The sequence below is a fragment of the Pholcus phalangioides genome, unplaced genomic scaffold (genome assembly GCF_987345545.1).
Source record: "Pholcus phalangioides strain wild (caught in Gottingen) unplaced genomic scaffold, Ppha-v1.0 ptg000015l_1, whole genome shotgun sequence".
Classification (NCBI taxonomy): Eukaryota; Metazoa; Arthropoda; class Arachnida; order Araneae; family Pholcidae; genus Pholcus; species Pholcus phalangioides.
In genome coordinates, this window is record NW_028301608.1 from 71,069,420 (window position 1) to 71,095,904 (window position 26,485).

At 37.2% G+C, this 26,485-nt stretch overlaps 1 protein-coding gene across 8 annotated transcripts in view; it reads left to right on the forward strand.

Moving 5' to 3' along the window:
- The window catches only part of LOC149076644 (rho-related BTB domain-containing protein 1-like), a 406,423-nt gene that overhangs the window by 16,470 nt on the left and 363,468 nt on the right, over window positions 1-26,485 (forward strand). For 7 of the 8 annotated variants that reach the window (XM_089244260.1, XM_089244257.1, XM_089244261.1 and 4 more), the window contains exons 2-4: window positions 4,445-4,723; window positions 5,093-5,196; window positions 17,114-17,311. In XM_089244260.1, the coding sequence (XP_089100386.1) occupies window positions 4,544-4,723; window positions 5,093-5,196; window positions 17,114-17,311 (482 nt within the window). In that variant the 5' untranslated portion in view covers window positions 4,445-4,543. Of the gene's footprint in view, window positions 1-4,444; window positions 4,724-5,092; window positions 5,197-17,113; window positions 17,312-26,485 lie in introns of those variants that run through there. The other variant, XM_089244264.1, reaches the window with a different exon arrangement.

Below are 26,485 nucleotides of genomic sequence, written 5' to 3' on the forward strand. Positions count from 1 at the left end.
CAGTGTGAACAAGACCAACGGAAAAATCCTAAAAATTATTCCGGGAGACTCCACATCTTACAAATCGGTTGTCACAGACTCAGAGCAGACAGTTCTGTATTCTGAAGAATTTCTGAACTCTTTGGATATTCCGGGTGGGCAACCACACAACTTGACCCTTGAAGTCGGAGCACCTATAATGCTTTCAAGAAATTTGGAGACACCGAGACTCTGCAATGGCAACAGACTCTATGCGAAGAAATCACACAATTACATCATTGAAGCAACGATTCTAATTGGATGTGCCAAAGGAGAAGACGTCTTTATTCCACGTACCCCAATTATCACTGAAGAAATTGCCATTCACTTTCAAGAGATTACAGTTCCCATTCATTTAGCTTTTGCCATGACAATCAACAAAGCGCAAGGCCAGTTGTTAGTAGTGGCAGGTATCAACCTACTTGAGCCCTGTTTTTCACACGGACAGCTTTACGTCGCCTGTTCGCATGTTGGTAATCCTAAAAATTTTTACATCTACACACCAGATGCACAAACAAAAATATTGTGTATCCACAAGCGATTGCCTGAAGTTTTTAATTAAAATATTTAAAAATGAAAGTAATTTTTTCTTACTTGATGCAGAAATATTTTGATTAAGAAATAATAAGCTATATATATGTAAATTTTTTACAGGGCGAGCAACGTCGCCGGGTATCAGCTAGTACTGTAATAAAGGTATAAGCGTACGTGAAAAATAAAATGTAAATTTATTTTTTTATTAAGCATGAATCATTATATTAAGTTAAAATGTACAAATTAATTAGTCATATAAGTACAATTGTGTTTTGTTACTCAAATGTATTAACTATCACAATAATTTTTACTCTTCTAAAGTCTTATTTCTTAATATATTAATAGGATTAAATTTTAAAAAAATTGAAAATTCAAGCTGTGCATCCAAAAAAATTGTTAAAAATAAAAAAATTAAATTCAAATGACTTTTTTCCTCTAAGGTTTACATGTTCTTTTCTATTCATAATCTGCATTTTTTGTGAGCATTTTAGTGAAAATTTCTTTTGAATGTATTGAAAATCTGCAAAGTTATGATATATTTTCACAAATAATATTGCTTGAATGGGGTTAGCCTCATTTGTGAGGTTAGAAAACATTTTTTTTTCTCAAAAACTTTTTAGATATGTACATGAAATTTTGCATGGTCAACAAGGATGGTAGAAGTAATAAACAAAAAATAATAATTGGAATCCGGGATGATGGGTTGCATTTCAATATCTAGTTGAATGATTTGAAATCAGAGCGATCCAGTCTTGTTTCAATGAATTTTGTGTTTCGAGCCAGAATAAATATATTAACAGTCAAAAAACCATCATTTTTCTTCTCCAGTATTTTACTTCATATATTTAGGAGAAATTTAAAATAAAAGTTGTTTTGGTAACTACTGTGCCTCTGGTCTAAAAATATGTTAGAAAAATTGTATTTTTTCTAACGAAAAATTCCACAAAAACAAAGTTTACATAATTTTTTTGCATGTAAATTTCAAATGTAAGTATGAATTATTTTTATTCATTTTCTGCATGTTTTTGTGAACGTGAAAATTTCACTTGAATGAATCATAATTTTTCAATTTTTAGTATATTTTCCCAAACGATGCCACTTGAAAATTGAGCCTCAGAAAAGTCATCTGCATCATTTTTTGATAAATTTCAACATTTTTTCCTCAAAGTTTTAGAGCTATAATAATATTTCATGGCTAATAAGGATGGTGAAAGCAACAAAAATAAAAAAAATCATTGAAATCTGAGACTACGGGTGTAAATAAATAATAAATGTTATAATAAATTAAAACATAATTGATATTTCAATGTTTATCGGTCACACAATGTGTTAGAAAAAACTGGAATTAACCAAATTTTTGCAAGTTTCATTGGGCAGCTCTTCGCATGCTTTATCAGAACAAAATGACCCAGAATTTACCATGAAGAGGTGGCTGCACATCGAGTTCCACCTACACTCTATCCTATCAACCATCCAAAGTAGGAGAGTGTGTGTAATTTACATTATAGTTACCAAAATTGACTAGGATTTACTGGTTTACAGTTTTATTACTATTGTTTCTTTTCCAAGTGTTCACGTTTAAAGTCTAACTTTTGCACAATGAAACTTGCAAAAATTTGGTCAATTCCAGTTTTTCAAAAACATTGCACGACCGATAAGCATTCAAATATCAATAATGTTTTAATTTATTTAACCATAAAATAAGCATAACAAACTTTTGCACATCGATCGTCAAATTTTAAGTAATATTAAAAAATTAAGAAAAATGTTCAATTTTGTCAATTTTCATAATCTTTAAGTACTATGCGCGACCAGAAGATATCAACTGATCTTAAAATTTTTTATGTTATTTTTCTTCTTATTAAAAGAGGCAACTTTTCCGCACTATAGCAATTTGAAAATAAAACTGTTGACGCTCAGTAACCCACCCTGTTGTACATACATGTTTAAGTTACATATTTTGAAGTTGTGGAAAAAGGAAATTCAATATTGCTCCAATTTTGCCCGAAAATCCCGCCTGGGCTGTAAGTGAACAATTATTCTCTTATTTTATTCCCATTTTTATTCATCAAATACATAGTTTAACATGCACTAAAAATATATGTTTAAGCATAATGTGTAAGATGTACACATGTTTAAATTAGATATTTTGTGGTTGTGGAAAAAGAAAATTCAATTTTCCCCATTTTGCCCAAAAAAACCCAGGTTTTCTACCCAAAAAACACAAGTTTTTTTAGAAAAACCCATCCGGGCTGGGTTTTTTAAAACCCTGGTATTAATGCATGGGCCTACCCGGGCACGGCCCGGAAGCCTCAAGAGTAGAGGGGCCTCACAAAAATGAGATCTAGTTGAAATTTTCTAGAATTTACTAGGTAGGGCCTTAGAAAAATCACTTTGCCCATGATGCTCTCAAGATAGCTCTGCCCTTCTCCAGGGCCGTAGCCTACTTTCTCGGGAGCAGTCTTGGAGTCTCCTTGAAATAGTTATGCTCAGAAAAAGGAGGATTTATAAGTGCCCCTTCCCCATTCGGCTCGGGGCACCACCCAAGTTGCCTCAGAATAGTTAGGGGGGCCTGACCAAGCTGCAGGTCCCGGTGCTTTAGCTGGTGTTTACCTGCCCCTTTTCTGTTTCTTAGTACTGGGTCTGAAGGGATAATTTCAAATGAAGTTCATGAGTTTTATAAATGAAAGAAATCATACGGAAATATCACTGTAATTTAACCACTTGTATTAGCAGCTTAGCCCGTACTTGATGCCTGCACTCTGCATATTTTACCATAAAATTCAATTAAAATGAGTATGAAAAAGAGATTCTTTTGGATGAGTACCCTGCATAAATGTGTGTCGTTTTGCTTTTTTAATGTTTTTAAATCTGTTAATTAAACCAAACAAGGTGGATTTTATGCTTGTTTACAAGTTGAATAGCAGTAATCCCATTCTAGGAAGAAAGCTTTCCCTTCTTCTTCGTCCATTAATATCCAACCAAGATATGGGGGGGGGGGGGGTGATGGGGATGATCACCACACCAAGAGTCTGATAATATAGTAGAATAATACAAGATATACGGAAGACTGGATGTTGTGAAGATATTTATTATTTGATATGTTAATTTTTTTAAGGAAGGAAAAAACTCATCTCTGCCTCTACCGGGAGTCGAACCCGGGTCCCTCGATTGCCGGACGAGTGCTCTGACCACAAAGCTACAGAGGAGATAGAGATTTTCCTTCGCTAGAGCGTATATATGCCGAACGGAACCGTGCAATGGACGGTGAAACCGATCAGCTAATAGCTCATGGACGACGAGCCACCAGAGGGCTATATATATGACATGAATGTCGCTCTCCACTTGTTAATACAAGATATACGGAAGACTGGATGTTGTGAAGATATTTATTATTTCAGATGTTTATTTTTTAAGGAAGGAAAAAACTCATCTCTGCCTCTACCGGGAGTCGAACCCGGGTCCCTCGATAAGGCTCGACTCCCTATATACGCTCTAGCGAAGGAAAATCTCTATCTCCTCTGTAGCTTAGTGGTCAGAGCACTCGTCCGGCAATCGAGGGACCCGGGTTCGACTCCCGGTAGAGGCAGAGATGAGTTTTTTCCTTCCTTAAAAAATAAACATCTGAAATAATAAATATCTTCACAACATCCAGTCTTCCGTATATCTTGTATTAACAAGTGGAGAGCGACATTCATGTCATATAGTAGAATAAATCTGTCCCGAATTTTATAGGACAAGAATAATCATCAATAACAAAAGGGTGGTAGTGTCCCCAAAGTATGAAAAATTTTGTAAAAATTTGCTGTTACCTAAGTTCTGTTATTTTCATGTTCATAAATGAAGTGACTTAGATTTTATAACTTTCTAAGGTTTATTATTTTGACTTCAGTACCAGATACAAATGAAACACATTGTTGTGCCCAAATGAGTTTGGTGAGAAGATCTACTTCTTGGACATTTTCATGAAGGCTGACAATGGCCAAAGAACATGGAGAATGAGCAGCCTTATCAAGAGCATGTGAAATGTGTGGTGGTGGGAGACACAGCTGTTGGTAAAACCAGACTGATATGTGCACGTGCATGCAATGCTCGTCTCACTCTCAGCCAACTTCTGACAACTCACATACCCACTGTGTGGGCTATTGATCAGTACAGAATCTATAAAGAGGTTGGTCTTGAATTTACTTGTTTGAAAATCATTATGTGTCATATTCTGTCTCTCTCCAAAGATCTAAAAAATATTTTTTTTATTCAGTATTTTATATATGTCAGAGGTGAAGGGCACTATTTCCATTTTCATAAATATTGGGATAACGATATTAATTTGTAGTACTTTCATTGCGCTACACATAGGTATAAGATACCAGGTCCTATTTTAATAAATAACCGGAGGATATTCACTTTATAAAACAAAGCAAGCTCCATAGACAGACATAAAAAAATCTTTAAACAGCTCTCCTGTAAAATTTCGTTTTTGTGATGTCATGCCCTTTACCTCCGGTATACAAATATTATTATAGAATAAAATATTCCCTAGGTTCTTGAACGATCTTGTGAGGTTGTTGATGGTGTTAGCGTTTCCTTGCGTCTGTGGGATACATTTGGTGACCATGATAAAGACAGAAGATTTGCTTATGGAAGGTAAATAAGTTTTGGTTTTTTTTTCCATAAATTTCTTGTTGAGTTGGGTCTGTCCAGTCAAAATTTGGGTGTGTTTTCTGGACCCTTCACAAAATTTTGGATCAGTGTTCGTGCTGCCGATCGTTATTGTGACAAATCGCGACAAAATATTTAATTTGGCAAATGAACAAACGATTGAATTTGGCAAATTGCGATTATCCCTTCGGCCGCTTGATTGGCCAATTGAGGCATGTGCAAAAATCCGGAAGTGAAATTTTTTTTGGGCAATCTTCAGTGATTTTCGGTATGATTCCAGAGGAGGATAGGGGGTCAACCTCATCTGGAAGCGCGACTAGTTGACCACACCCCAATAGCCTACATGCAAAAAACAACCTATTGTTTGAACCCTTTACTGGACAATTTCTATGAACCTTATTAAAACACCATGGTGGAACAGAATGGATGTAAAAAATTCAAATAACAGTATACCTGTTTCTGTTTATGGTCTGAGCAGGCAACAATTCAATTTTAAAAATGTTTTTGAATTGTGGGCAGCAAAAAATCTCAGCAAATTCCTGAGAATTGAAATATTTTTTTGTACTGTAATATGCATTTTTTATCAATCCCGTCATTTGGGGGGGGGGAATCTGGGGGCCGTTGCCCCTCCCCCGGCTTTTAAAAATATATTAAAAATGGTATATTATCATGGTTCATACGGTCCTTGAAAACCCCTTGAAAAAAAGTTCAAAAGAAAAGACATTTTTTTTAAGAATTCTGCGAGAGTCCTTGAAAAAAACCAGTGTTTTCCGAAATAGTTTTCTTCACCTTTATTTTTACTACGTAAGTGAAGTCCTTAAAAAAAATTGCAAGCACAGGGAAAAAGCCTTAGCAGCCAATAACCCTGGATAATCGGATTTAAAGCACGTTTTTTTCCCATTATTTTTAAGCCGGGTTTTCCTAGGAACAAGTTTTCTGTCGCACGTGCAAAGTGCCCAGTGTGACACGCTGTCCACACCAATAATAAGAAAACAGATTTGACTGTTTTCCTAGAGAGCGCAACAAGCCTCATGCCAGTGTTTTACGTCGGACGTGATTTGTCGACTGCTTCGGGAGGAGTCAAATACATTGTGCTCCACACGTTTCACCGATCTTCTATCATTTTTGTTGTTTTCTTTCACTTCCCTTCATCGAACTCGATGCTTCCCTTCAAACTGGTCCATACAGACGACGGAGTAGCTGATGCGGCACGGTAGGAAAACACAAACGCGTAGCATGATTATGTAACACATTTCTGCCGACTTGAAATGATCCAGTTCGGTTCATGCGGTGCCAAAAACCTATTCTCTGTTGTTATATCAAAACACTGGAAGAATATATATGTATGCAGTTATGTAGATTTAACCCAGGTTCCTAGTGGTCCAATACACATTTAGAAAAGAAATTATGACTCACGAATGAAAGAATTGTGTTACTGTTAAATTTTTAAATAATATTTAATCAAGCAAAAAAAAATCATGAAACAATTTTTCCATTACACACAATATTACACACAAATATCAAATTATTCAAATAATTATTGATGAAAATTTCAAGTAGTATAGTGAGAAACAATATATTGTATAAATTTAAATCTCAGGTGTAATAAATCCAAAATTTGATGCTGGAATTTATTGACGTTAAAGAGGAGAAAATCTCATTAGATGCTAAATTACCAAAAAAATTATCGCCCTGAATAGTTTCCTAATTTTATGTTTCCTATATCCCCATATTACAATTTAAAATGTGGTAAGAACTTCTTTCCTACCTTTTTCTCCATCCTCATCGTCCGATGGTAGTTACATTCGATGTCTGCAAAAACAACCTCTCAAAAACTCGTTTTTTTTACCTTTTTCTTAACTTGCACTAATCAATCTGCCTTCAATTTTTCATAAATTCCAAAAAGTAAAGTTTGAGGGGCACCAACCCCCTTTTTCCCATTGGAAGTCCGTAAGTGAACGGAGCTACCTCTAATTAGTGTCAACAAAATACCAATTTTTTTAAATTAACGAGTGATATGCAGCGCTTGTACAAGCTTCTTTAACGAAAGAAAAAAATGAGTGCCAAGTGTATATGTACTTTTAATAACTTGTGGCTGAAAAATCCCTGCTATCAAGATTGGTTGCTGAGTGTGCGAGACAAAAATGCCGCCAAATGCAAGCTGTGCTTCAAAATCATCAATATCGTTTCAATAGGTGAATCGGCGCTGAAATCCATTGAGCTTATATTACTGGAGGGAGTATGACGCAGGGCCATATCTAGGATTTTTGTATTGTCTTGCCGCCCCCCACCAATTTGGAATTTGATAATTTTATAATGGTGTTCACCTAACAATTGCTACCCGGGGCAATTTATTCATGTGAAAAATAATGGCCCTTATTGATGTGAAAAATATGCATTTGTAAAAAGAGACCTTGAATTGTCAAGTTTTACCTTGAAAAGTGCTTGAATAGTCCTTGAATTTTTTTTCGTTGGACGAGTACGAACCATGTTTAGTTGATAGGTTGCATGATTTGTATAAAATGAAGGATTCAGGATGATTAATTTATTTCTTAAAATAATAATTTATTTACAACACGAAACATAAGACAAAACAAAAATCTACGGGAGCGACATGTTGCTCGCTTAATGGCTCGATCGCTTCTTTTTCGATTTCCCGCGTGACAATCGGATGGCGTCGGCTTTACAAGTGCCGCCATCTGTGAGATAAAATACAAATCGAATCTCACCACATGAGTTTCCCCTGTGTGAAGGAACATGGTGAGAAAACAATAAATGTGATTACAAAATGAAAATGTGATACAAAAAATTAACCATAACATGCAGAATAAGAGATGTATAAGATGCAAAATAAAATGATGCAGGAAATCATGTGCAATAAGTAAGCACTTGAAAATATAAGATGCAAAATGTACAATTAAATGCAGAAAATTCAATAAGGCATAAAAAATATATATAACAGATGCACAATGTAAATGAGATGCATGAAATACAAGATGCAAAAAAATCAATGAAATGTAGAATTATATGATGCGAAAAAAATAATTATGATACACACTTTGAAATTAAATGAATTTCGGTTATCAGCCTAGAATTGAATTTGACTTTTCTGCCAGACCTAGTTACATATGGTTGTACTGGCACAGTGTCATTTTTCTTTTCTTCTAGCTTGTTTTTGTGAAGTTACACGCAGACATCATTAAACATAAATGCGGGTTTCACTCTGTCAAGTGAAACACAGGTCTTTCTCCCATTTACATTTAAAGTGATTTTTTTCTCATTACGAGAAATCACTTCATGGGGTCCAGTATATGGTTGTGTCAAAGGTGGTGTGATCTTGTCAATTCGAAGAAACACATGTGAGCATGTTTGCAGTTGAGGATGCACATGAATTTTGGATTGCCCGTGAGATGATGTTTTGCATGGTTTGATACTAATCATACTCTCTCTGAGCTGTTGTACGTATGTGTATGTTGATGAGAGCTGACCGGGTGCATCCGTGCAGAGATCTGCAGGTAATCTCAAAGATGTACCAAAAACTAACTCGGCACTAGAGGCTTTGATATCCGGCTTGACGGCTGCCCCGAGACCAAGTAAGATGGCTGGCAATGTGATGATCCACTTTGGATTCTCATGTGCCTTCAATGAGCTTTTTAAGACACGGTGAAACCATTCGACCAATCCATTGGCCTGTGGATGGTAAGCAGTGGTACAAATCAGACGCGGATCCAGGGTGATGTGTTGGGGGGGGGGCGATTTTTTACAAAGGAGATATCGATCGGTGAGACCCAACCTAGTGTCCGCAGGTGCCAGAGGTACTTAAAATAAAAACTAATAAAAATTAATTAAGAATTAAAATTATTTAAAACTTTAATTTTAATTGAACATTGAAATTAATTATGATTACATTTAATTAAAAATAAAAATTAATTTAAATGAAAATTAATTAAAAATTGAAGGCAGTTAAAAATTAAAACTAAATTAAAATTTACATTTATAAAAATTATATTTTTTCAAATATGCAACATACTTATTTAAAAAATTGATTGCAGCAACTGGTGTTACAATTAATGAATAAGCTGTTTTTGACAATAAAATTGAATGTTTGTGCTGGCTACCCTCGCAAAAAATACAGTACGAAAAAAAAGTTTGAGGTGCAGACTGAATAATATGTGCTATATTTATAAGCATTGTGTGTGTAAGGAATTCTGATGCACCTTACCAGCTAAAAATGTTTTTTATTAACAGTATCATGCGCAATTGTACAAACAAATAAAAACTTTGCAGATGAAAAGAGAGCAGAATATGAAAAGCATATGAGAAGAATTATTATTTTTTAAAATGTTGCTAATATAGTCCTACTTCTTCCTCCTTCGCTTGATAAAAATTAAAGCTCACAGTTAACCGTACAAAACAATGTGCATAAATAAAAATTTATCCGGATGTATTCGATAAATGCTTTTTTTCCAGCTTTTCATGTCAAAGTAGGTAGATACTTTCCGTTTAAATTAAATTTTTTTTTGATCCCAGTGAAAGTATTAAACGTTTCTCTTTGTGACGTTATGATAACAATTAGGCAAAATAATATGAATAAAATAAGGATCTCGGTCAACCGGAGGAAATGAATTCTAAGCTAACTCGGATAAAAGAAACCTCGTTTAATAGAGACAATCCTTGAACATTTGAAGGAAAAAACTATTATCTAAAGCCCTGACCATGGCCTCCACATCCTAGAGCGGGGCCCCTAGGCTAAAGTCTCTGGTGGGCCCCCCAGACCAAACTTTTCACGGGTCCCTTTATAGTTAATTAATAGCTTAAAAAAACCAAAAAAATGAGAATCATCCCGGCCCTGTGAGCTCCACCCTTGGGGGGGGGGGCATGATCTTAACGCACAGCAACAAAGTAGTTATAAAATAAATAGGTACTATACACGCACACACAATGACAGACCCTTACCCGTAATGAGTTGCACTGAGCTTGTGAAAAATTGTTGTGACCGCTCAAACTTTAAATGACCGCATGCTTTCAGGTAAAAAGCTGAACCTATGCGGTGCAGCTTTAGGTCCTCTCATCAGTGGCGTAGCCGGGGGGGGGGGGAGCAGAGGGAGCGATTGCTTCCCCCAATTGAAATTTTGCCTACATTGGCGCCTATTTTTCTAAATGACTTTCTATTTTTAAAAAAACTTGAAAAATATTGACTTTTTCATTTTCAACCTTCATTGACTAAAATAAGTAAGGGGTAAAAAAAAAATCTACATTTATATTTGTGCCTCTTGCAGTTTCACAGTGATTGGGTTTGTACTAACCCTTAAGAGAAGAAGAAAAAAAGAAACTGGAGGTTTTCATTACCATTTTTGATAATTGCTCTCAAGCTCTTCATCTGGAAGCATGTTCAGATCTCAGCCTCTGTTCCCCACCTTTATTAAAAAGCAGAATCTTGCCTGCTTCTAGCTCTTTTTTCTGTTGCTATTGGTCGTTCTCGGTAGAGCTCCTAGAAATACCTTTCATAGGTATGCAGGATATGGCGTTCACAAAATGCATTCTGTTCTGAAGAGCCACCAAGAGCATTGACTAAGGCACTTTTTGACGAAATTAGGCTCGGGAACCTGTTGTAGACAGACCACTGAACCTATAAAGTAATGACTAGGATTCAAGCTGCAAGAAGTATCGCTTTTTATTTGGGCGCAACTAAAGGTTGTTTCATAGGTTTAAGAAACGATTCGGATTGCGCAATGTAAAAAGTACAGTCGATCAAGCCTCTGCCGACCAGGAGGCAGCTAGAAAATTTCGAAAAATTTGTAGAAAACTATTAAAGAGAAGGGTTATGCACCTCACCAGGTGTTTAACGCTGACGAAACTACACTATTTTGGAAGAAAATGCCACAAAGAAGTTAAGCAACAGGAAGAAAGCGAGCTCCTGGTTTTAAGGCAAGTAGAGATAGACTTACTATGTTGTTTTGCCCAAATGCGAATGGTACATGATAAGGCCGACCATCATTTTCAAATCTGCGAATTCGCGAGCGTTGAAGGGAAGAATAAGCCAAAGCTCCCAGTATTTTGGACGAACAATAAAAAGGCTTGGACTATGAAAACACTTTTCCTGGATTAGTTTAAACGGTTTTTCGTTTCGGAAGTCAGGAGGTACCTTGTTAGTGAATACATGCTATTCAAAGTTCTTTTGATATTGGGTTGACCGAGGAGGAGTTAATGCAGCTAACTGTTGCTGAAACTGAAGCAGTACCAGATAAAGAAGATAAAGAAAAAATATATCTCTAAGCGAACTCAATATTTCAAAAATCGAGAATTCAATACAATTTTTAAAATTATTGATGTGACAGTAAACCCCACCAAATTTCCACATTTCTACAGTAAAATCTGCAATTTTAACACTGATTTATATGAGGATCACCCTTTTCCTGACCCTCAAAGCGATGCTGATGATGGTTATGACGTCTTTTCAAAAAGCCTCATTACTGAGAGTATTGAAAATGGGGCCAACCATTATAAAGGCATAAACTATTGTAAATATACACATAATAGGGTTAAAGAAGTGACAAACCGTTGTAAAGGCATATACACGTCTGAAACGCATTGCTAGGGAACCACGATAACCAAAGTAAACGTTTGGAAAGTGATTGTTGAAGCCCAAAAACCATTGTTGCCGACAGTTTTTTGCCCATTTGGGGCATTTGCCCTGCTCTGACAAAATTTTAAAGTAGCCTATCGTTTAAGTCGGGCCCCATTTGGTATATATGCAAAATTTGGGAACGATCAATCTAAAATTGTAGATTTGTATAGAGAACATACACGCACACACAGACAGACACACGCACTCACAGACAGACAGAAAATCAATTTTATATATATAGATATAATATAACAATTAAAAAGTAATAAAATTAATGAATAAAGTATAGCTATTCTACAACAAAGAAATAGAATCAGAATTGCCATCTATAACAAAAATTTTAAACTAAGAACTGAATATATATATATATATGCACACACAATTTTTTTTATTGGAAAAAAAAATCAGAGATGGATGGATCAAGCTGTAGAAAATGTCACGAGAAAGTAATAGACGTGAACAAATTTTTCTTGTGTATAGTGTGTAAACAATATGTACACCCCGTTTGTGCTGGATACAATGAATCTGCCTTTAGAAGGATGACAAAAGATAAAAGAAGCAAATTCACATCTAAAAACTGTGAAAATAAACAAGGTGAAGGAGCTACAGTGGTGAAGGATAAACAGCAAGAGAATTTTGACAGGATAGAAAAAATCATGTGATTTCAAACAGAAAGTAAAGGAAACTATCCAACATGCCGCAGAAAAAATTATACATAAGCAAGAAGCAATGGAAAATGAAATGACAGAGGTTATAAAGTCTATACAATACAACTCAAAATGAATGAAAGATTTTTCAAAGCAGGTAGGAAACTTGAAAGAAATGGTTTGACAAATAAGCAAAGAAAATCAAAAACTCAAGATGTAAAATAAAAACATGAAAGCAGAAATAAGGAAATTTGAAATATCACATGAATACTAGAGAGAAAAAACTTCCATGACTTTTTTATCTTTTTTTCACAGTCTTATCACGATCCCGTGTGACCTTGAAAAAGTGGTTTTACTACTTTGTATACTGTATTGTATTAGACCGATATACACATGTGTTGTTGACGATATTGTTTCCCTTAATGACGGGCCGTGTACAGAATGTTAAGAGAATTTCAGTTTTTACTCCCCTACGGATTTTCTCCCCTCCAGTTACATATCAGAAATTACAATACTTTCGCGGCTATCTGCCAGCATTCAAAGACTGGTTTATACGGCGTAAATTAGCCTTGTTCTTTACATGATTATGAATGCACATTTTTGAAAAATCTCAAAGGATTTGGAACTCCCGTTCAAAGTGTGAAATATTTTCCAAGATCGTAAAAAAAAAAATGAATCTTTAAAAACTCTACCTTGAATGTTCAGTTTTGTCATATAGCTGCTATATGGTAGTCACCGTTTGACATTGGGAAAATAACCAGTGTGTACGCAGAATCCGCTTTAGGAGGGGCAGAAGGATTTCTTCCACAGAAATTGTGGATCATTAACGTTCAAATTAACATCGCGATTGCGTAGTGATAATTGCCTAAAATATGATTTTCTAAGGTTTCCAATTTTGAGTTCGCTATTCCTTTGAAAAAAGCTCTGGTCGCCACGAGAAAATCACACAGACCTACAACACAGATATGTATATGTGGTGTCTCACGCAGACGACTCCCCAAGAGTCGGGTCAATGACCTCAAGTGTGTCACGTGATCCCGGGTACTGGAGACGACCGTCTGGAAAACAGCAGAGCAGAGAGTCACTGCACACGAAAGCATGAGGTTCAAAAATTTCTATGCCTGTCTTTTTTATTAACCCAGATTATCATGTTTGTGTCGTCGTAATAAATGTTTATTAAGAAGCTGTGGCTCTGTGTGGTGACTCCGCATATACATTGAATTTCAAATCCATGAAAAATCAATTTGGAGGATAGATTCAGTGCCGCAACTAGGGTGGGGGGAGGGGGGGGGGAGAGCAGTCTGGTCTAGTTCCCCCTCCCCCCACGGGCTCTGGACTACAGGGGGTGCAGAAATCACCCTTTATAACTGCTTCTTCTACATTACATGGGGTGCGAAAATGTGAGCTTGCCCATTTGAGAAAGTATCTACACTGGTGTAAGAAATTAAGAGAATTTGCAGACTTGGTCGATTATCTCTAGAACTACTGTACCGATTTTAATGAAATTTGATATGTACATACATTGATACAATACAAAACAAATAACCATTCAATAATTGTGTAATACACAAGCATGATCGTGTGTAACACTCATTGGAGTCGGAAGATATGAAACAGCAGTTGCAGAATAAATAAAAAAATGGGTTAATAGATGGGTTAATAGGGGGTATGGTTCCCTCTTACAGATATACAGGTCTCGCAACGTGATTTTATACTTGAAATAAGGCAGTTTATCATTTCCTGTGGCAATTGGTCCCACTCGTTCAGCAACGCTGTTTTCATTCCCTGGATGGTTCCCGAAGGGGGGTTGCGAGTTGCAATTGCTCTCCCCAGAGCGTCCCAGACATGCTCTATAGGGTTAATGTCTGGAGATCTGGCTGGCCAATCCATCCGGCGAATATCCTCACTCTCTAGAAAATCTTCGAGCAGAAGAGCTCTATGTGGCCTCTCGTGATTGTCCATTAAAATGAACTCGGGGCCAACTGCACCTCTGAAAAGGCGAACATAAGGCTCCAAGACCTCGTCCCTATATTTCACACCAGTCACAGTGCCTATTTCAAAGACGGGGATGTGTGCGGCCATCCAACATGATGCCTGCCCAGACCATTAAACCTCCTCCACCATAATGGTCGATTTCGCGGCCATTGGAGGGTAGGTAGCGGGTCCCTGGTTCTCCCCATATGAACGTACGGCGAGAATCGGTGCTTAGGCTGAACCGGGACTCATCAGTGAAGAGAACGGTCACCCATTGATCCATACTCCAATCTCTATGCTCTCTGCACCATGATAAACGGATTCTCCTGTCCGTAGAAGTGAGCGGGACGCAAACAGCAGGTTTTCTTGCAAACAACCCTCTCTCATGAAGTCTTTTGGAAACAGTCACCCTTGATACACGGGTTCCTGTGGCTGCGTACAAATCACGAGAGAGCTGAGAAGCTGTAGCACTCCTGTTATGCCTCGCTATAATCGACAAATGGCGATCTATGCTCTCTGCACCATGATAAACGGATTCTCCTGTCCGTAGAAGTGAGCGGGACGCAAACAGCAGGTTTTCTTGCAAACAACCCTCTCTCATGAAGTCTTTTGGAAACAGTCACCCTTGATACACGGGTTCCTGTGGCTGCATACAAGTCACGAGAGAGCTGAGAAGCTGTAGCACTCCTGTTACGCCTCGCTATAATCGACAAATGGCGATCTTCTCCGGCCGTCGTGGCTCTTGGATGACCTTGCCCAGGCTTTCTCTCGATGGATCCGGTATCCTGGAACTGTTTCCATAAGTTACACACGACGCTGGGCGTTAAATTGAACTCTCTACAAATCTAGACTTCAGATTGGCCTGCTTCTATCCTCCCCACAATTCGCCACCTCATTCCAAACGTTGGTGGTTACTCATTTTTACTGTTACAATTTGAAATTAACCAATTGCTGTTAAATAACACCAAGAAATTCACAGAGGTGTGCTAGCGAACGAAATGCGTCTTAACTTACGCGCACTTATAAAGCTTGTTTCTCTACTGGCTCCGCCTACACAACCGTGTACGCTTACGTATTTGACGTACAAGATTTGCATTTTTGTCTAGAAGCAGTGGTTTTACATTCAGTTCAGTTCATGAAATTCGATAAAATATGCAAATTCTCTCAATTTATTTCACCAGTGTAGTTGCAGCCCGAGACTGATGGCACCCACCTACTGAACACAAAACTTGCTGAATGGCGGGCACACGCAAACACACTTGAGTTTCACCAACACAAATTTGACATAGCTCCAATATTCAGGTGTGAAAGTATGTGGCAGTTAAATGGCAACAGATCAGATTGACAGGGAGGGAAAATAAAGCCATTCTACCAAAAAATCACTACGATAGGAGCAAGGATTGGTATGAAATCCTTGCTCCTATAAATAGAGAGAATCGGAAGATAAGTGTCTGAGAGAGAGAGAGAAAAAAAAAAAATCTCATTTGCTTTTTAAATTTAAATCAGAAAATATTATTGAAAGAGCTAAGATTTTTTTAATAAATGGAAAATAAATCAGTAGGGAATTTATAGATTCATTTATTAGTAAATATATAAATGTGTGCCTCTATCCTATAATGTTTTTCAAAAACTGTCATAAAAAAACGTTGTAAGCAGGAAAGCTTAAGAATTACTTAAGAGTTGGGACCATGAAAATCAGTTGTACTAAGTGAAAAAATGTTCTAAATGGGAACATGTTATAAGCGGGATCAACTGTGTATATGGTTTAGATTTGTTATATGTGCTACATTCCACGCTGAATTCTCATTAATGCGTTTCTTTGCAAGCTTTTCCTATTAGTAGACAATGAAAGTAAATGAACCTTTGTATTTAGAACAGGTTTTTAGAAATGAACCATTTGATTCACAGAGGTAACTACTCCTCCTACCCAGAACATGACCCGCTGCTGTGTCTCAATGAAGAGGTATAAGCATGTGATGAAAGACCTGGGGCATGCTAGAAAAAAAATTCATAGAGATACCAGTGAATTGTAGGGAAGGGGGCATACCTTTTTCAAGATAATTTTTTTCGAGAGGGACCCACTTTAACTCAAAAGAGACCCCAATTTTTTTAATACCCTGGGTCCCGGGACCCAGGTAAATTAAAGTACAGTGGCATCTTTGCTCTCCCACATGTGTTATTGAATCCCTTGTATGCCAGATGTCTGGCACACACATACCTAGTAACCCTTCATTGTTTGCCTTATTGGAACCCCTGAGTAGGGGGATGGGGTGTCACTCTGTTTTCATGAAGAAGCTTAAATTCAAAAAATTTTAAATCTTTGAATAAATAATACACAGTTTAAATTTAAAAATATAAGTATAGCATTTTTTCACTGGTCCCCAAAAACCCCACTATGACATTTCAAGACAGGCAACTCTAGTTCTTATGTTTCAATCTAAAAATAGATCCACATTTACAGCTGCATCATGTATTTTACAATAGTTGTCAGTTTGACCATTTCAGTAGTTCTAGGAGGGATGGCGACTCCAGTGGTTCTGGTGTTAATGGTCAGATTTGAAATCAACACCCAATAATTAGTTTAAAACAAACAGCTGAAGTTTTTATTGTTATAAATCTTTGTTAACCAGTGGTATTGATTTATATTACCTAGGTCCGATGTTGTATTACTTTGTTTCTCCATTGCAAATCCCATCTCATTAAGAAATTGTAAAGTCATCTGGTATCCTGAGATTCGTAGATTTTGTCCAAGTACTCCAATTGTACTTGTTGGCTGTAAGAATGATCTGCGATACATGTATAGAGATGAACAGTTCCTCAGTCTATGCAGGGATCGTAGCCCATTTTTCAGGTAAAATTTAATTTTGCCATTATGTGCATCAATGATTCATAATTAATAAAAGTTTATGAATTTTTTTTTAAATTTTAGTTTTCTTCACATAAGAAAGCAGTGCATTTTTCTTGAATAATGCCTGTAAAGATGCTGATAATTTTTGTTGCCATCACATAAGATAGTTGCAATAGAAGAGGCATCTAATTCAAATACTTATTGCTCAGGACCAGGATTGACAGGTTTTTGACAAATGACAGTTTTTCATGGTTTATATCATGGTTTAAACTGTCATGTCAAAACCTCAAATAGTGCTTTTCAATATAATAATTTTCATTGCAATAACACATGTTGATTGTGTGCATGTAGCGTTTAAAGTGACTATGTTATACAAAGAATAAATACTTAATGTGATTGTAAAATTATTTTCTACTCTACAGAATTATTTTGCACAATCTAATTTTTTTTTCTTATAAAATACACTCATTTCTTTTAAATTTGAATAAAGCATAAAAGCTAAAGGAAAAACTATGGAATGATTTGATATTCTTAAATTCAAGATGATTCTTGACCTTTCGAAATTTCTTCAACTGCTTATACGGTAGATTTGTATAGATATAGATATGAACATCTGCTGCACTCTTTTTGTAACACACACATGCACACACGTTTAGAAAGTTCTTTTACATCATATATGTAATGTTGAACATTGTGAGAGACATTTACACATATGCTTTACTTAATACAGAAAGTTGGTTCAGAAGTTTTTTATGCCGTATATATAATATTGATTTCTGTTATTATTAAATTATATAGATAATCACTGATACTTAAAGCAATACTCTTATTGTACATAACATTAGAATATATCTAGCAATAAAAACTAAAAATTGCAAGACTAAAATGTTCTTTAATTTGGCAGTGCTGGTTTGAATATGGTGGTTAAAAATACTCCTGTAACTTATTCTTATCGTAAAAGTAAGAACAACCAAGTTTGACTATGATGTGGCCTATTAATTAACATTTATAATGCAATGGTTTTCCAATTTAAGCTGTATCTAAACGTGCAAAAAAAATGCTTTGGATATTAAGTCCTGCTGGCTTTGCTTGAAAATGCTCTTTAAAAACTCTGAATTTACACAACCTAAGCTAAGAAGTTTTTAGGTTAGAATAAATTGGTTTAATTAGTGTATCAAAGACTGTACAATCCCCCTTAACAGATGCTGTGTAAAAATTTTTATATGGAATACAATTTTGGGCGGATCAGAAAATTTAAAATGTTGAAAAATATATTTTATACTCAGTAATTATAATTCAAAATATTGTTCCTGATAATGTCTCTCACTGGCACTTGAGATGGCAAAGCATGAAGTAATTCCAAGGACAACACAAATTTGTAACATGATGACCTGGGATCTCTTACAAATCTTAATTCTTCAACTTCTTAATCTTTATTTGGATCCCAGGATTCGTTTGGCTATCGGAAACCACCCAAAGTATCCCTTGTGATCCGGTTTGGGCCAGTTAGTTCATTTAGTCTGACAGCCAGGGGGTGGAGTCTCCTGACTGTCGGGCGAGAATGGGGCCTGAGGTCGTACATCCCATATAAATTCTGGTTTACATCCATGTGAGAGATCCCAGTAGCTCGTCTTGTTACCTTCTCTGTCCCTGTGGGGTTCCGCGGCTTGTTGGTGAAAACCACGTCGAGTCATCGTCTAACTCAGAATTATTGAGTTATTGTGTTGAGAAATGAATTGTTTTTGCAATGTGGAATATTAGTGTTTTGCAAAATGTTATATATTTGTGCAAAATAATATTGTCCTGCAAAGTGTTATATATAAATGTGCAATAATTTTACCTTCACGCCATCGATGGGTTCTAGGACCATCTCATGGTTAATAATGTCATGAGTTTATACAAATTACAATAGGCCTGAAAGTTGTGGATCCTGGCCAGATCTCCAATTTCCTGTATTTGTGTTGAGATTCCTGTATTTGTGTTGAGATTCCTGTATTTGTGTTGAGATTCCTGTATTTGTGTTGAGATTCCTGTATTTGTGTTGAGATTCTTGTATTTGTTGTTGCCAGATTCTGTGATATATTTTGTGCAATATTATTTCCCTTTCATGAAGATATGTAAAATAGATGCGGAGTTCAGTGCCGTTTCTTCGACCTTGTGATTGGTTCCTAGCATGATGAATAGTGGAGACGCTCTCGTATATTAAATACTGGATACATAGTGAGATACAACACATGTTCATTTCTTCGAGACATTCGATCCTAACACAAGGGGTTTCGCCCTGCTGAGGCATGCTCCAGGTGATCTCTCAACCATAGCGATGTGCTAATTGTGGAACAGTGTGCCTCGGCATCGCTAGCGTCTCATCACCCATTCACATGTGTTAATGCAACGTCTTCCTTGTTCCATCGTCTATCATATGGATTGATCGGTATCCAGATCGGCTGCCTCGGGACTTGATGTCTATCTGTTGTCTTCTCCTGCTCAATGGTTGGCTGATAGCTTGACACTTCAAACTGCAAACCTAGGTCTATCCTGGCTCAAGGGTTTCTCTGACCACTTGGTGTATAAAGGACTAATAAATTGACTGAGAGACTTAGGACTGTCTTGTGAACGATGTGAGCAAAAGCATGTATTTCCTATTGTCTGGACAAGTGGTGAGAGCCCCCAAAGCAGAATATGCAGAACAATCAGTGCTATTGCAGAACAATCTGAAAGAATTTTAAGGAAAAGTGTAGAAAACACTATTTTGATGATTTTTACTACTACTAAATCACACATGTACCTTGTCCATATTCCTCTGCAGAACTTCTAACGAATTGGTACATGTTAGAATGTGCGTGTCCGTGTTGTGAACCTAACGTGAAGCTTGTTTCTGTGTAATGCTTGTTATAGTGCTGCCATCTACCACATATTTTTCAAACTATGAGTGAAGTGTAATGTTTGAAGATTTTATCATTGTAGGCCTGTTGCTCTCTGTGGTGAGACTTTTTAATGGGGAGATCGGCTTGCATTCGCACCTCGAAGTTGGGAACCACCGAAATCCAACTTCAGCTGACCACCACTGTGGCGACGGTGGGGTTCCAACCTGGGACCTCGTGATGCGAGTCCGTCACTATGACCACTCAACCACCACAGCAGTGATTTTTACTTAATGGAAACGGCAACCCAGTCCATATTCCGAAGAAATTCTAACCAATAGGTCACTGCCGGGGTAAACAGTGATTTTTACTGCAGAACATCTCCATTCAGTAGAGGACTCGTTGCAGAACAATGCAAAACATTATGCTTTGGGGATGAGAGTGTTCTAAATTAGTTTCAGTATAATAATATGTTGAGAGAAGAAAGTTAACTGTGGTAACTGAGTGTGTAAATGTGTGTTATACTAAATTCTAATATTTAATTGAATAAATGTTTATTTTATAACGAATGATGTGCTCGTTTCATTGTTGTCATTTATTCAGTGATCAATACTGGATTTAACTTAACAATTGAACTGGGAAATGCAACAGCCAAAAGTTGCAATTTCACAGAACAGCCATTTTCAAGCAGAAAGTTTGATGAAACACACTAACCAGAGAGCGACTCCTTTCCCTACAAGAAATTTCAACAAAACTGTGCATAGTTATTTTCTGGTGGTGCCACTATATAGGCAAAAGAAACCTTCCAAAAAAATTCACAAACCTACGTTTTCCCGCGAATGCTCACCAGATCTTGCCAGCCGTCAGCCAGCTGAACACCAAGCCCTCAACGTATGGCGGGAAGACAGTGGCTGATCTACAGGACCCAGTTTGAGATTATCGCCTCTGCGAATGGATTGGACTGTGTTCTCTTGGCCTTCCACCTAGCCACCCCACTTTGAGGAGAAGCTGCCAAAGTGTTACAGACGCTTGCAGCCGAAGACCGATCCAGCTATGAAACTCAGTCGTATGTGTTAACTTGATGAGTTAACCGAAAGTAGTTAAGAAGATTGAAATAGTTATATGGGTATTATAGTAGTAATAATAGTATGGGAAAAATGTAGCTGAGAAGAAAGAAAAGTAAGAGTTGTCAAGAAAAGTAAAAGGTAAAAGAAACCTATGTTAGTACAAGAATGTAAGTCAGGAAGCATTGTTGGGTAGTGGTGAATTTCATTGGGAAAAGTTTATCAGGAATGAGAGAGATTGTTGAATTTATAGGAAAAGTTATGTTGTGGAATGCACTTATGTGTAGTCTGAGAAAATAATAAAATGAGATCCCAGTAGAGAATGATAGGTGAAATAATGTTCATCTCAAACGGAAGATGCGGGATCATCATATTCTCATCTAATATGATGCTGAAAGTTCTTATTTTTATTCAGATTTTCTTCGTGTTTTATGGACGGGACTTCTCGAAATTTCTCTATTGCTCGTCGAATGGAAAGAACTCTACTGGATTTTCATCTCCTCGGATATTTTCTTCCTTACTGTGTGCCAAGAAATTTGTTCTTACGTCATCTCCCTCGCTTGCTAGTTGTCGTACCTCCTAGATTTGGATTTCTCCAGTGCCACCTGCTGCCACCTGGAACTCGTTCACTGCAAAGGGGGGCGTCTCAGAGCTTGTATAAATTCATTGCTCTATTATACCACGTTGGATGCGGGATCGTCATATTCTCATCTAATATGATGCTGAAAGTTCTTATTTTTATTCAGGTCAGTCCTTTTTCTGTTTTTAAGCTTTACCTAATTCTAAATTTTTTTTCTTTCACTTTTGCTGTCAATATTTTTCCGACGATCCTACATCCATCTCCTGATTATTTTACATATATTTTACTATGTTTTGTTTACCATTCTACCCATAATATGTTTCCGATTGAATCGCTCCACCTCCCCAATTTTATGTTAAAGGTTGTTCCATCTTACACACTCATTGTATTTCCCCCCCCCCCCCTCCCACTTCTCACCTGTTCCTTCTCTTGCTTTCCAGAGATATCGAGTTGAATCCTGGTCCTAAAATTCTCTGCTCACCCACAAAATCTCAAACGCAATCTAGATCCAATTCCCTTTCTGATGCAGCCAAAGCACCTGATAATCCTGATTCTTCTATCCTTCTTAGTATTCGTGATACTCAAATGACTATTCTCAACCAACTGACACTTCTCTCACAAAAACAGGACTCTTTCAGTTCCCAACTAAATGGCTTATCCCAACGATTAAGTACAGTTGAATACAAATTTTTCCCTATCAAAGACCTTCAGAAACATTTTTCCGACCTTCCATCAGACTTTTCCGAATTTCATTCTTCCCTTGTCAGCAAAATAACAGACCTTGAGGACCGCTCCCGTCGCGCCAACTTGATCTTTCGTGGCATCCCAGAGGAACCCTCGGACTTGGAAACCCCCTCGACGCTTGAATCAAAAATTATTAATTACTGCTCCGATCTTTTAGACATCAATATCTCACCTTAGGATATTGACCGCTGCCATAGACTTGGTTCTAAAAGAGACGTCAGATCTAGATTCTCTATAATTAAATTCAATAAATACAAAGTCAAAACTGAAATTCTCCAAAACACCTTGAAATTAAAAAGTAATGGAATTTCCATTTTCGAGGATTTTTCTCTCGAGACCAACAGAGTGCGGGGACAGATTTTGAGGGCTTCCCAGAAATTCCGCGATGCTGGTCTGAAACTCAAACTTTTTCACAACTTTGCTCTCATCTATAACATTAAATACATTTGGGATCCCAAGCTAATGATATCCTTTTGATTTCCCAAACTCACCGTAATCCTACCCCCCCCCCCCAATCTTCTTCCACCGCCCCTTTAGGCTTCGCACCCAAAACTCCACCATCTCAAATTCCCTAATAGCACCTCGGAAAAATTCCTTCAAACTCGGTACTATAAATGCAAAAGAAGCATTTCCAATAAAATTCATTCGTTCGATTCCAAATTGTTAGCTCATAACCCAAATTTTCTTGCGGTCTCTGAAACTTGGTTATATAGAAATATCAGCAATTCCCAGTTTTTACTTCCTAACCTTGCGTTTCATAAAGATAGAAACACCCGGGGAGAGGGTGTTGCCCTAGTCTTTAACAGTTCCATTCCTCTTCTTGAAATTTCTTTGGATACCAATCTTGAAATCGTTGGGGCTGAGTGGCATTGCCCGAACTGCACTCCTATTGCAATATTTTCTCTTTATTTACCCCCTACCCCAGATCTTATCTGTTTTATCAAATTGGAATCAATTTTAGATAAATTTTCTAATTCACACCACCTTATCATAGCTGGTGACTGGAACCTACTCAGAATTGACTGGCATAAATTGGAGTCCCTCTCGGGTAACCATTTTATTAATAATAGTTTTTTTTTTTTCCTTAAATTTAATCTCATTCAAACTATCCTAGAACCCACAAGAATCTCAGACTATTCAAGCTCTACATTAGACTTAATTGTTGTTTTAAATAAAATCTCGGTTTCTGATATCTCAGTTTTTGATGGCATTTCTGATCACAAAATGCCCTTTGTAAATTTTTCTCTCCATTATACCCCCCCCCCTTCCTTTAAGCACACTGCAAAACTCAATTTTAACAAGGCCAACTTTCCCCTTTTGCAATATATCCTTCGCACCCATTTCCCTGAATTCATTTCATTTTCTGACTCAAATGATGTTCATATTCTCTGGAGTAAATTCAAAGCTGTTATCGAAAAATGCAAAGCCTCTGTTCCCATCAAAAATACCTCCTCAAAATATATCTTTAACCCCTGGATCAATCGTGATATTATCCATTTAAAAAGAAAAATTCGCCGAAATGTCTCCAAACTCAAATTCAATAACTCGCTTTCTCTCAGAATTAAGATCTCAACCTCTACACATGACCTTAAAGATCTCATCCTCTGCAAAAAACACATTACCTAACTAACTCTTTACCTCAATACCTTAAAACTAATCCTTCAAAATTTTGGAATTTGCTTCACCCTAAATAAGCTGGCCCATCTTCCCTAAAAATTGATAATATCGACTTTACTTCTCACCTTGATATTGCCACAGAATTTAATCGGGCTTTTTCGCCAGTTTTTTCCTCTGACCCCACACTTCTCACTACTTTTTTTCAGATTCATTATTCAACACTAGTCCTATATTTTTCTCTAAAGCAGGTCTTCTGAACCTTTTAAAAAATCTGAAACCCCACTCCACTGACCCCGATGGGATCCCAAATCATATTCTCAAATTTTGCGGTGATGAAATCTCTAATTATCTTTTGATTATCTTCATTGTATCATTAAACACATCAACCTTGCCATCTGACTGGAAAATTAATAGGATTATCCCAATTCATAAATCGGGTTCTCTTTCAAATCCTATCAATTTCAGACCCGTCACTATCACCTCTACCTGCTGCAAGCTTTTTGAGCACATAGTTGCCAAGGAAATCCGCTCACACCTTGATTCAATAAGCTTCTTTTTCTCAAATCAGCAGGGCTTTCAACTATCTTAATTGCGTAGTTACTGATAAGCTCTTTTCATACATGATTTATCAAGCAGTATCGACAAAAACGTCCGAACGGTTGAAATTTTCTTGGATTTCTCTGAAGCTTTTGACAAGATGCCCCACAATAAACTTCTACTTAAGCTCCAAAACCTTGGCCTATGTGTTCAACTGCTTAAATGGGTGGAAGCCTACCTTACTAACCGTAGCCACTTTGTCTCCTTTAAGGGCCAGAACTCCCCATTTCTGCAAGTCAAGTATGGCATGCCCCATGGTTTGGTCCTCTTGCCATTATTGTTTTTGATTCATATTGTGGCAAGACTCAAAATAAGACAGATATTCAAGTATCATTATTAACTCGACTGAAAGACCAGCCATTAACAAGGTATATTTTATTCTTGTCTTCTTATTTATTATTTTTTTCTGAAATGTTCCAATATGTTTTTGTGGTCTTGTTGGATTGTGACTGATTGAGACTATGGGGAGATGTCGTGTAATCAAGCCACAGTATGAAAGGCTACCAAACGTGACGGCTGCATCTTTGACGACCACAGAGAGTTCATTAACATTGATCCTACGCATTGTCAAAGAGGAAATTCAACGAGTGATTCCTCAGATAGCTTCGCTTGCATGAGACGATGAAACTGAATGTCTGGAAGATATGATCCGGGAAGAGGTACAAAACATGATCCAGGACACGCTGGCCCCTCTCCCCGAGACGACACCGAATCCTTGATGCCAGTAGGAAGAGGTAAGAGGAATTCCTGAAAAACCAGACCGAGACGTCCACAATAACCAGCAACTCCAATCGTAGAGAGGAAAACCAATCTTTGGCGTACACCTGAAAATGTACCGGTCTGTTTCCATTGTGGTCGAGCTGGACACGTGATCAGATATTGCCGCGATCGAAGACGTGACCTCACAGATGTAAGGGCCAGAAGGGAGTCAAATCAACAACTGAATTACAACTCTGGATGATCAAGGATAGAACCAAATCAGTTTCAAACACTGGGTTCTAATTTTGTAGCCATGATATCCCAGATATTTCAAGGATTGCGTCAAAGGATTTCTACATCGACAATTTCTGACTGGTGCTGCAACCATCAGTGAAGCAAGGACTTTGATGAATCAAATGATAAAACGTACGCAAAGGAGAAGCTTCCAGTTGAGGAAGTGGAACTCTCACATCACAGAAGATATGAATGACCTTCCCCCTGGAATCTTCGTTTTACCCACAACTGTAAATATAAGAACAAAATCGAAGGTTCTACAAATCTGGTTTGATTTGAAAAAACTCTGTTCACGAACATTCTGTGAATTTTATGGAGTACATGTGTGGATAACTTCAGTGTTCAAGTTGATTGAACTGCTACAGAAATCATCACCAAAAGACAGCTCTTATCCCACATTGCAAAAGTTTATGATCCTCTGGGTTTTTTGAATCCAACCACCATGATTCTAGAAATTGTGATGCAAAGTCTGTGGAAGGATCATAAAGGTTGGGATGAGTCTTTGGAGGCAGAACCGGTCTAAGACCTAGTGGCGCCCGGTGTAAAAACAGTAGTCAGCCCCCTCCCACCCCCAGGCTCGGATCCAGAGTGATGTGTCGGAAGAGGTAATTTTTGCTAATCATTTACTTTCCCGTGTATTCTGTAAAATATGGGACAGATTAGTTCTACCATATTATCAGACTCTTGGTGTGGTGATCGTCCCCATCGCCTCCCCCATCTT